General features: G+C 37.1%; 1 protein-coding gene across 19 annotated transcripts in view; it reads right to left on the reverse strand.

The window, feature by feature from the left end:
- Window positions 1–12,769, reverse strand: part of syne1b (spectrin repeat containing, nuclear envelope 1b) — a 138,574-nt gene that overhangs the window by 59,679 nt on the left and 66,126 nt on the right. For 16 of the 19 annotated variants that reach the window (XM_079853920.1, XM_079853915.1, XM_079853924.1 and 13 more), the window contains 13 exons: window positions 11,743–11,886; window positions 10,661–10,816; window positions 8,919–9,083; window positions 8,387–8,559; window positions 6,158–6,311; window positions 5,928–6,071; window positions 5,688–5,852; window positions 4,241–4,558; window positions 3,730–3,885; window positions 3,043–3,216; window positions 793–1,119; window positions 492–644; window positions 243–410 (listed from right to left, as the gene is read on the reverse strand). In XM_079853920.1, coding sequence (XP_079710046.1) covers window positions 243–410; window positions 492–644; window positions 793–1,119; window positions 3,043–3,216; window positions 3,730–3,885; window positions 4,241–4,558; window positions 5,688–5,852; window positions 5,928–6,071; window positions 6,158–6,311; window positions 8,387–8,559; window positions 8,919–9,083; window positions 10,661–10,816; window positions 11,743–11,886 — 2,397 coding nt within the window. The remainder of the gene's footprint in view (window positions 1–242; window positions 411–491; window positions 645–792; window positions 1,120–3,042; window positions 3,217–3,729; window positions 3,886–4,240; window positions 4,559–5,687; window positions 5,853–5,927; window positions 6,072–6,157; window positions 6,312–8,386; window positions 8,560–8,918; window positions 9,084–10,660; window positions 10,817–11,742; window positions 11,887–12,769) is intronic. The other 3 variants (XM_079853917.1, XM_079853910.1, XM_079853909.1) reach the window with 1 other exon arrangement.

Genomic DNA, 12,769 nt, shown 5'->3' on the forward strand with positions numbered 1-12,769 from the left:
AGAAATAGAATTGACAAAAATGAAGCTAAGAAAAGTCAGTAGTTACAAATGAAATATGTTTATGCATATGTATCTAAAAATATAAATATGTAAAAAACACAGTGAGAGGAAACAGACTATGAAATTGTTTATTTGACTTCTGCATGGATTTTTATTTATTTTTATGGTAGTTTTATGGCTTGCAAGTTGTTCATGGGATATCTGGAAGATATAAATAATAGCTATAGTAACAGTGCACACACCTTGTGTCTGGCTAGCTGTTGTGTGGCATTCTCTAAATTGCCACTTTGTGTGGAATCAGAAGTGACCAGCCTGCTAGACATCTGTAACAGCCATTTCTCTACTTCTTGTAGTTCACTGTTATAGTCCTCATGCTCTCTCACGCTCTCCGTCAAACTCTGAACATGAACCTACAACATACCAGCAAAACGCATGGAACACAGGTAGCAGAGACACGTTTTCAAAGGGTCTTGTATTATGCGTGACAGTACCTTGGCATTACTGCATAAGTCTTGATAGTCGGATTTCAGCTTGCCAATGTTCTCGCTGACAGACGGGTCCCGGATCGTTTCAAGAAGTGCATCTCCCTTCTCTATAACCGATTTGACAGCTGACTCATGGGACTGGATGGTCTGCTGGATTGTCTAGAACGGGACAAAGGAAGCATTTGACATAGTAAAGGGTTTACATGACTCTCTGAAGACGGCTGTATTGGAAGCTATGCATAATTGTTCATGCTCACACAAATGTGATTTATCATGTCTTCGTTTCTCACAAAATTTGTTTGCTCACCTTATATTTGGCTAGCTGAGCCTTTTTTTGGTATAGTTCAGCCTTTGGCTCCACAGGAGACGCCAGCAGTGATTTTGTGTCTGTGAGCCATTGTGATTGAGTCTTGTATTTGTCTAGGAAGTCTTTAGAGAGCTGTATAGATTTCTCTGTGGCACTAAGCTCTGACCGCAGAGCTCTGATCAACGCCTCCAGCTGGGAGAGTCGGGTGTCGACTTCCTCCTTGAGCTGCTCTGCCTCAGGTTCCTCCAGGAACGTCATGGCACGATCAGTCTTCTCACGCATGGTCTTCAGGAAGGTGTGACCCAGCTCCATATCACCCTGCAGAGCCTGAGACAAAAAAGAACTTCATATGAGGAACGTTTGGGGTCTGTGGAGATTTTTTTATATATTTTGAAAAACGTCTCTTGTCCTTACTGTATCAAAAATAGTATTTAAAATGTATTTTATTCCTGTGTTGCAAAGCTGAATTTTCAGCATCATTACTCCAGTCTTCAGTGTCACATGATCCTTCAGAAATCATTCTAATATGCTGATTTGATGCTTAAGAAATAGTTCGTATTATCTCTCTATAAATTACAGAAACGTCTGTCTGTCTGTGTGTGTGTGTGTGTGTGTGTCTGTCTGTCTGTCTGTGTGTCTGTTAACCACATATCTCTCGAACCGTTAGTCCGATGGATTTCAAACTTGACAGGTGTCTCGCTACGGTCACGAGTAAGTGCAGTGCCAAGTTTGACGTTGTTTGGATGAGAAATGCTAAAGATATCGTTAAATATATAATTTTTAAAAGGTTGTGGTTTAAAAACATTCTGACATTAGAGGGTTGTATCGGTCAAAGAAGCCCCAAGAAGGTTGTGGTTTAAAAATAAACATTCTGACAATCTGTCAGCTACACTGTTTACTTCTGAATATTATAGTTTGGTTCCAAAACGTGATAAATCCATTTTGATTAATTGGAGTAAAAATGTGTTTTCTTTACCAAGAAACCAACAATTACTAAAAACACACACAAAAACTGATTTTGCACGGGCACTTTGCACTGCTCCCTGAATCAACACGCTTATTCATTTGTGGATGTTGGATGTTAACTGAATCTATATGTCAGCTATGCTGTTTCTGAATATTATATTTCATTCTGGTGCGCTTAATGTTATTGCTACTGTGTAATAGTAGCCTATGCTATTCACCAACTAAACATATCCTATTCAATGCGTTCACAGTCTCTTTCACGGGCATCATTTGTTGATTTCAAACTTGACAGGTGTCTCGCTACGGTCACGAGTAAGTGCAGTGCCAAGTTTGACGTTGTTTGGATGAGAAATGCTAAAGATATCGTTAAATATATCATTTTTATAAGGTTGTGGTTTAAAAATAAACATTCTGACAATCTGTCAGCTACACTGTTTACTTCTGAATATTATAGTTTGGATCCAAAACGTGATAAATCCATTTTGATTAATTTGAGTAAAAATGTGTTTTCTTTACCAAGAAACCAACAATTACTAAAAACACACACAAAAACTGATTTTGCACGGACATTTTGCACTGCTCCCTGAATCGACACGCTTATTCATTTGTGGATGTTAACTGAATCTGTAAGTCAGCTATGCTGTTTACTTCTGAATATTATATTTCATTCTGGTGCGCTTAACGTTATCGCTACTGTGTAATAGTAGCCTATGCTATTCACCAACTAAACATATCCTATTCAATCCGTTTACAGTCTCTTTCACGGGCATCATTTGTAGTGGCCTATACACAAACTGTTTACTCAAGCGCAGCGTTTTCTCAGAGTTCACTGTGTGCTTTCTACCATGCACAAAAAAAAATGTCACTGAACTTTTGCTGTGTAATTGTAACAATGAGCACTCAAACACACCAAACCAACAATTACTAAAAACACACACAAAAACTGATTTTGCACGGGCATTTTTTGCACTAGTTATCATTAATGTTGAAAACAGTTGATATTTTTGTGGAAACTATGATACATTTTTTCAGGATTCTTTGATGAATAGAAAATAACATTATATTATTATAATAACAAATATTAAGATTTTGTAACAATATAAATGTCTTTACTGTCCCTTTTTCATAAATTTAATGCATCCTTACTGAATAAAATTATAATTTTGTCAACAATTTTTTTTTTTATTGACTGCATTACTGCACAGTTTTGAATGTAAGTGTAAACTTGCACAAGTTAAAGTAAAGATGCTTTTTCTTAATAACCAAAGATCATATCTGTCATACCTCTAATTTTTTCATCTTCTTCTCCATGGAAACACGATCAACCACATCAATGGTAGTAGTGGTCACACTACTGAAGTTCTTTTGTGCTGTGCTCAACCAATCAGAGAAGGTGCTAAAGACACTCTGGGACTCTTCAATAATGGACATTTCCTCCTTCAGCTGCTTGATAGTGTCCTGCAAATACATATAAAATTAATAGTTCAATTCAGCATTGTTGTATTTAAAGTGTGTGTGTTTCAAATCATTACTTTAAAGACAAAATATCCCCCCAAAAAATGAGCTTAATCTGACTTCATTGTGATAAGATATCCTTGAAGGTAAGTAAATAATGTTTTTTAGGTTGTCTTTTAGGGGTAAGGTTTGAGTTATGGTTAGTCTTTCACAATTATAAATGGGTTTATTTAAAAACAAAATAATTTTATGATAAGACACCCATTTAGATAGCCATCTTAATGTTTTTTGTGGGTTTACTTTTCTATACTTTGGGTACCAAACTGCCTCGAGAAGTTACGTGTAGCTAAATCTCACACAATCCATTTTGGAAAGATTATTCATAAATAGAGTAATACTGTTTTTTAGGGTTAGGATTAGTCTGAGGTGATTATAATTAGATTTATAAACACTTTATAGAATGTTTATGGTATGTCTTCATTTAATAGGCTAGGTAAATGTGTGTTTAAAGTGTACCTGCAGGTGTAGCAGCAGGGCATGATAGCGGGACGTCAGTTGTGTGGCTCTCGCACTGACTCTGCTGCTTATGGGCATCTCTTCTAAAACCTGTTGGGCCAGGACACTGAGACCCTCGATCTCCTCCTGATAGGCCAGCACCTCCTCATGCCAACCCTGAAGAAACAATTATAACAATATATCACTGGCTCCATGCATACTTGAAAAGTTCTTTTAGAGCAACAGTTTCATGAATAACCTCATCTTGGTTTTAAACCTATAACCTTTAGCGTACCAATCCAGATTTATGGTAACTACGATGTAAAAAGTTATTTTATAAAAATGAAGTTGTAAATGAAACAGATTACTGGTGAGCATTTTACAAGAAAATACAACTTAAAGTCTTTCTACTTCAAAATTTCACATTTAATTCAATGCGTTGATTGTCGTTTCTTTGTGACTATTTGTGAAATTGACTAGCAATTTCGAAGTAAATCCTACACCATTTTCAGTGAATGTTTCCTGTTCCAACCTTCAGGAGATGCAGCTGTGCCTCTTTTGTTCCTCTGTCAGAGCGACGGCCGGAGCGTAACTGTCCTTTGGTTTCCATCCCCTTCAGCCAGTTATCCAGCCGCTGGAACTTCTGCTCAATCTGCCGGAGTTTGGCCAGAGCGCTGTTGAGGTGAGATCTGGTCTCACCCAGCCGGGCCTGATACGAGCCCCACTCCTGCTGGACCGTCTCCAAGCATCGGTCCTCTAACTGCGGGACGCCCCAGGGAATCACCTGCTCTCGGGTCACCAGCAGCGTGTTGAGCAGAGCGTGACCTTCTGTGCAGTGCACCTGCAGCTCCTGGAGACGGAATATTTACGGAGAGAGATAATTACAAAAACAAATTCTATTGCAGATCACATGCCATTTCTTTAAATCAGTCATTCTAAACCAAATGGCCGGGTCCCCTCCAAGGGGGGCTGCAGGATGGCTTAAAATCATTTAAATATGATACATTTTTTATAATGAAAATAAATTATATGAATTTTTATTATTATTAAAAAAATAAAAATAAAAATAAGTAATATATAATTAATTATTAATATCAATATCTTAAAACAATCTATCTTAAGTTGTATTTAAATATTTATATAATAATAAAAAAAAATAGTGTCTTATAAGTAAAATAATTAGTTATTAACATTGAATTAAAAAGCAAAAAAAAAAACGATATAATCATGATGTTAAGATTTTTTTTCCTTTAATAACTATTGTTTTTGTTGAAGAACATACAGCTCTTGAAACTTCTGGAATCATGGAATAATTTTTAGTTTTAGAATTAATTTAAATTATGAACACTACCAGTTTCTCAATATAACAGAATATAAATATAAAATTTACATTTATCATATAAAATAATATTTTGTACTTCAGACAGTATTGTCTATGTCTGCAGAATCAATTATACATCTTTCTACCATATATTATAATTTTTTGATGACTGATATTTACATATTTTAAATGTATAACATTTCAGATTTGAACTTTATTTTACTTTTATAAATTATGACTATGTTTTTAAGCAACAGAAAAAAAAACATTAAGAGATTATAATATCAGACTTTACAATAAAAACAATCGATTATCTGAATTAACCAAAATGTCTATATAGGAGCATCCCTAATTATTAATATTTACTGGTAAATCTAAATTAAAATATTGTCATAAATAATTATATTTGAATATAAATGTACTTCTTATCTTATCTTAAGAATTATAATGTTTGTAAATGACATTCAATTATTTGCCAAATACTTTTTTCTAAATATAACAACTAAATAAATAAAGCATTAGTCATTAAAAGAGGAAATAATATTAGAAGTCCTGCAAGATGTTTCTAAGCTAAGAAAGATAAAATGAACAAATTAGGTGTCAAACTTTCTCAACATCTAATGTCCCTCACAATAACCACTTCAAGACGTCTTCTGACCTGTAGTTTGCGTAGCGTGTCCTCTAGAGTCTCGACGTCTCCCTCCAGCTGTGTGTAGCAGCTCAGTCTCTCCTGCTGTTGCTCCAGCCAGTCTTTAAACTCATGCAGACTGCACTGGTACACCTGATGGGCCGACACCAGCTCCTCCGCTTTGGCAACCGCACACTGTGGCAGAAACATGTGAGTGCATCAACACGTGCTGAACATTCAATACGGTGACCAATGAGGGATGCATTATACCTGGGCTTCATTTTTGACAATGTTATAGCGCTCTTGCAAGTCTTGAATCTCTAGCTGGGTGACATAGTGCTCGGCCATGTTGGATCCCTTCATGGATATGACGTCCAGAACACTGCTGTGACTTAAAACATCTTCTGAGAGCAACTGAAATGAGGAGAATGTTTGTAAGGCAGGACTGAATACAATGATGAATTATTCAGAGACTCAAAGCATTGACAATAACACCGTACTTTGGCTTTGCCCAGGTTGGTGGTTTTGTCTCTCATCTCAGAACACTGTTTGTCTGCAGAGTTTAAAGTCTCTTCCACAGTCTCCATCCAGCTCACAAACTGACGCACGTCCTCCTGGTAACTGGTCCACTGTGACAGGGCGCCCTCCAGTTGACTGTTCCAACCCAAACATAACATCCTTTAATATAGTAGCTAACTCAACTTCAGCAAAGAAGACTCTTTTTATTAACCATTTTTTGTCTGAACAAGGTTCTAGAGTTCGCTATATACTAGTTTTGAGTCTTCTGTTTTAACTCATTGAGAAGCTGGTTTGCAATGATTTATTATTCATTTGTTAGGAAAAGGAATCAGACCCCTTGCCAAGCTAACAAAAATAAGTTCTAAAAACGTTTTGCTAACATTCCCTTTAAAGGGATAGTTGTAGTAATTTCTTCTTCTGCTGAACACAAAAGAAGATATTTTGAAGAATATGGTTAACCATTTTCCCACTGCCTTCCATAGTACGGAAAATAAAATACTATGGAAGTAAATGAGGCCCATCATCTGGTTTCCGACATTCAAAATATCTTCTTTTGTGTTCAGCAGAAGAAAGAACCTCGTACAGGTTTGGAATAACATGAGGGTGAGTAAAGGATGACAGAATTTTAACTTTTGGGTGAACTATCCCTTTAAAATATGAAAATTATGTATTCAGTTATTTCTGGATGTTCTCTGAACGTTTAAAACGTCTAGCTTTTTTTAATGTTCTAAAAATGTTTCATCATTTTGAAAACGTTATGGCAATTAAAGTTTACGAATGAAAGGAACTATTATAAAATACAAATAACAAATATGTATGTATATATATATATACACTCACCTAAAGGATTATTAGGAACACCATACTAATACTGTGTTTGACCCCCTTTCGCCTTCAGAACTGCCTTAATTCTACGTGGCATTGATTCAACAAGGTGCTGAAAGCATTCTTTAGAAATGTTGGCCCATATTGCCCATATAGGATAGCATCTTGCAGTTGATGGAGATTTGTGGGATGCACATCCAGGGCACGAAGCTCCCGTTCCACCACAACCCAAAGATGCTCTATTGGGTTGAGATCTGGTGACTGTGGGGGCCATTTTAGTACAGTGAACTCATTGTCATGTTCAAGAAACCAATTTGAAATGATTCGAGCTTTGTGACATGGTGCATTATCCTGCTGGAAGTAGCCATCAGAGGATGGGTACATGGTGGTCATAAAGGGATGGACATGGTCAGAAACAATGCTCAGGTAGGCCGTGGCATTTAAACGATGCCCAATTGGCACTAAGGGGCCTAAAGTGTGCCAAGAAAACATCCCCCACACCATTACACCACCACCACCAGCCTGCACAGTGGTAACAAGGCATGATGGATCCATGTTCTCATTCTGTTTACGCCAAATTCTGACTCTACCATCTGAATGTCTCAACAGAAATCGAGACTCATCAGACCAGGCAACATTTTTCCAGTCTTCAACTCTCCAATTTTGGTGAGCTCGTGCAAATTGTAGCCTCTTTTTCCTATTTGTAGTGGAGATGAGTGGTACCCGGTGGGGTCTTCTGCTGTTGTAGCCCATCCACCTCAAGGTTGTGCGTGTTGTGGCTTCACAAATGCTTTGCTGCATACCTCGGTTGTAACGAGTGGTTATTTCAGTCAAAGTTGCTCTTCTATCAGCTTGAATCAGTCGGCCCATTCTCCTCTGACCTCTAGCATCAACAAGGCATTTTCGCCCACAGGACTGCCGCATACTGGATGTTTTTCCCTTTTCACACCATTCTTTGTAAACCCTAGAAATGGTTGTGCGTGAAAATCCCAGTAACTGAGCAGATTGTGAAATACTCAGACCGGCCCGTCTGGCACCAACAACCATGCCACGCTCAAAATTGCTTAAATCACCTTTCTTTCCCATTCTGACATTCAGTTTGGAGTTCAGGAGATTGTCTTGACCAGGACCACACCCCTAAATGCATTGAAGCAACTGCCATGTGATTGGTTGATTAGATAATTGCATTAATGAGAAATTGAACAGGTGTTCCTAATAATCCTTTAGGTGAGTGTATACATATGCTACCACATAAAATGACTTTACCATGACATATTAGTGTATATACTTTTTATGACATCCATCAAATACAAATTTAATTATCGACGAAACAAGTGTATTTTTATGTTAGGCTTTTGCACTGATTTTAATAAGACCACATTAACCTTTTGCACTGAATAGACGCTGACAGCAGTCCATCCCAGGAGTCCTTGAGATCCTCGATTTGTTGGCGGACCAGATGTACACCCTCAGCAGAGGTGTTCCTCTGAACAGACTCTCCTCTTGTTAGCAGCATTTTCAGCTGTATTTCCTTCTCTTGACGTGCCGTCAGTAAAGCCTGGGGAACATGTATGCAAAAACCTCTTATTACATGTAAACTACATGATAAAGGCCATGAAATCAAATGCCCATACAAATCATGCAAATGTCCACAAACAATCAAAGTCACATACTTTAGATCAAATGTTCAGAATGAGGTCCGAACTCTTACTGAATACTGCACGGTATATATTGCCCACAACAAAAGTAGTATGCGAAATAGTATGCAATATTCAACAGTAGTATAGAATTCGGTATGCTACATTAATGTTGCATGACCTCACTCTATATTATGTTTGATTTATGTGGCATCCAGTTATCATTCTGGAAGTAAATATGGTTGTTATGGTGACATATATTCTCGGCTGTGTTCTTCACCTCGAGTTTGATCATCCTGCTGTCCAGCACGTTTTTGTCCGCGGTGGGAGTGCAGTAGGTTTGCAGCATGTGACTGGTATCAGCCACCCAGTTCTGCAGCTCTTTCAGGCCCTGCGAGAACAGCTGGTGCTCGGACACAATGCGGTCGATTCTAGATGCTTTTTCCTATCAGACAGGCACAACATAATCGGATAAATAATCACTTCTCAAAGATAAAGTGAATCATTTGCTTAGGATAATATGTGCGTGATCCATACATGATCATAACATACAGTTAATCACAATTATTTGGTATGGGTAGCATCTTATTAGAAATAGTCATTGTGTTAAAAGGAAAGCAACAGCACTTTTTAGTCATGTTGAATACATATAGGTCTGGATGATTATTCCATATGATTTGGTTTTTTGTTGTTGTTTTTTTTTTGTATTTCAGCCATAACAATACTTACACTGCCCGAAATACATCATTTTTGTGCAACAATTGAGTACTTAATTGAGAACCTAAATACAATGTGAATATAACATCAAAAACAATACTTTTGCAAAATTTAATAACTGTTCATGAGCTTAATTACTCCACACAACGTTTTCAGATAAAATGTGTTCTCCACCCTAAATAGAAACACGTGGGCTGTGTCCAAAACCGAAGGTCACTGACGTAAACATTTAAAAGCACATATTAAGAAAAATTGTTTCAGATATCACAATATCAAGTTTTAATATTATTAAATATCATTTAGATATCCAAGCAAACATTTTATGCTTATGTCACAATGCTTATTTCTTGGTTGAAATAAATAAATCAATACATTTAGAATTTTTTTTAATCATGTTTGAAATTTAAAAATGTAAAGTGGATGGATAGACAGACAGACCGATAGATAGACAGACCGATAGATAGATAGATAGATAGATAGATAGATAGATAGATAGATAGATAGATAGATAGATAGATAGATAGATAGATAGATAGATAGATAGATAGATAGGCAAGCAGACAGATAGATATATAGATAGATAGATAGATAGATAGATAGATAGATAGATAGATAGATAGATAGATAGATAGATAGATAGATAGATAGATAGATAGATAGATAGATAGATAGATAGATAGATAGATAGGCAAGCAGACAGACAGACAGATAGATAGATAGATAGATAGATAGACAGATAGATAGATCGATCGATAGACAGGCAAGCAGACAGATAGATAGATAGATAGATAGATAGATAGATAGATAGATAGATAGATAGATAGATAGATAGATAGATAGATAGATAGATAGATAGATAGATAGGCAAGCAGACAGACAGACAGATAGATAGACAGATAGATAGATCGATCGATAGACAGGCAAGCAGACAGATAGATAGATAGATAGATAGATAGATAGATAGATAGATAGATAGATAGATAGATAGATAGATAGATAGATAGATAGATAGATAGATAGATAGATAGACAGACAGACAGACAGACAGACAGACAGGTAAATTAAAAATTTAAAATTTAAAATAAAATAAATTAGTTTACTGCTCCATCAGACACCATTTTAATGTTGACAGAACTTTACATAAACATTGGATTTGTATGTGTCTTGATGCCTTCAAATCTTTATTTGATACCAGATAAAACGGCATTTTTAAGGTTTGGGACACAGCCCTATGTGTGCACACAGTCTGTCGACCCCTGCAGCACTGGGGACGGGTAGCCATCGGGCAGACAGGTGGGACGTTACCTTGGTCAGGTTGCTTAAAGCTAGGTACTGAGCTGAGAGCTGCGAGACACGGTGCACAAAGCCCTTTCCGGCCGTGTGTCCGTCCCACAGCTGCTGGGCCTTCTCCCTCAACCTGTGCAGCTGAGACTCCTTAGAGGCTAATTCCTCTAGCAGAGACTGTGAAAGCACAGGCACGTTAGCACACAGAAGCATCGCACACAGTCCTGTGTTAGTCAGATGATTAATAAAGCAACATGGCAGCACATGAACAGCACAGACGTTAAGACTGGGGATGAGCGATGTGAAAATGTGCATGACAGAGAAGCAGATTAAAGCATGACATGAAAGCAGCTGTTTTCTACACTTGATCACATGCACTGATCATTTTCTTTACATACATTCTGACATTAAAGTCAAGTGACCCTGCTTACTTTGTTAATACACACCCCTGGTTTTATTGCGCACACATCAGTGTTGTAATTATTGTTACTTAAAACTAAAACTAAAAGTTTTTGTTAATTGAAATAACCTAAAATAAATGCTGAAGTACCTAAATTACTAAAACTAAAATAAAAATAAAATGAATATATATTAAGTTAATATATTTTTTAAACAGTACATAAAATTACAAAAAATAAAAAATAAATAAAATATAAAAAATATTAATAAATAAATAATACTAAAATAACACCAGCACAAATCTTTATAACTGTCTTTATAATCTTTTATCCAAATAAAGTAAATTGGCTGGCCTTTAAATGACTTTGCTTTTCGAATGATGTCACCAAGGTGTTAACCAACAGCCAAATAGTTATTTAACATAGCCTTCTTTACATAAGCCAAATAACTTATGATGCATAAAATCTCTGCCCAACATATTTTTACAACTATATTATAAAGTATACATATTTTTCTCACTGTATTTCCAGTTTGACAGAGAAAAAACGTCACATTATGGAAATGAAATGAGTTGTGAATGCTATTTCATGTTCAGCAGCGATGCCATAAAGCGTGACTACTCCGACCAGCTGGAATGATGCTTGTGAATGGCTCTTCTGGTAATGGCTGCGAATAAAGGTGGTATTGATTACGTTGTACTACACCTGTAACCTGTGCAGTTCCTGTTTCTTGGCTGTGAGGTCATGTAGCCGACTGCTGCTCTCCCGTACGGCTTCTTCGGTTTCATTCAGCCAATCCTGGAGCGGCTCCACACTCGTTTCAAAGTCCCGCATCTGAGACTGAAGATTCTGGAACAAAACAGTCAATGATGCTACATTTAAAGCGAGAAAGATTGATTAGCTAGATCAGGAATTTACAATGTTTTTTTTGTCGGCTGAGGTCCTATGGTCTATATTATTTACTTAAGTACGCCTTGAGATTGCAAGAAATATTGAATAACATGAATAATAAATGTAACTAGATTTTTAGATGTTGCAGGTAGTTGCTATTGTGTTATGCAAGGGCTGTTTTGTATGGAATCTTATTTTTTCTAGCCTGAATACGTCAGACTTCGTACTTCCGCTCAATTTCATTTCGCTTCTGTACTCAGTCTGAGACCGCATCATAGCTTTCCGTTTTCCTCCGGCCTCAAAACAGCCGGCCAATCAACGAACAAAGGGCGGGCTGAGAGCCGTGACGTAGACGCTGATTGTACCGTGGATGCGTAGATTTACTTCACATAATCTGCAAAAGTCGTTCACAGCCATGTTCACTCCGGTATTTCGCTCGATGGTTTTGTTTTCGCATCATACATGTGTTTACAGTGGAAGTTAGATGCGGCTGAGCATGCGCATAACACACGCCATAACCAAACGTTATGTGATTGGCTTACGGGTAACCAATGATTTTAAGCTTCAGACTAGCGCCCCCAGGCGGTAAAGAAAGCGTTTTTCTATTACGGAACTCCAGACTCTCTCTACGAAGCAAAGCGAAGTAGTAGTGGAGCGGCTAAGTGATATAATCGTTCAGTTTATGATACAAGCATGAAAATTGGCATGAGCAGTCTCCATGGGTCACTTGACAAGAAAATTGTCCGAGCCACTTGAAATTTCAAGATTTTTCATTTTTCAAGATGGCCGACACCTTAGTGGAGCAGTTAAGTGATATAGTGGTTTATTTGGTGATACAAGC

Source organism: Squalius cephalus (assembly GCF_949319135.1).
Source record: "Squalius cephalus genome assembly, chromosome: 20".
Lineage (NCBI taxonomy): Eukaryota > Metazoa > Chordata > Actinopteri > Cypriniformes > Leuciscidae > Squalius > Squalius cephalus.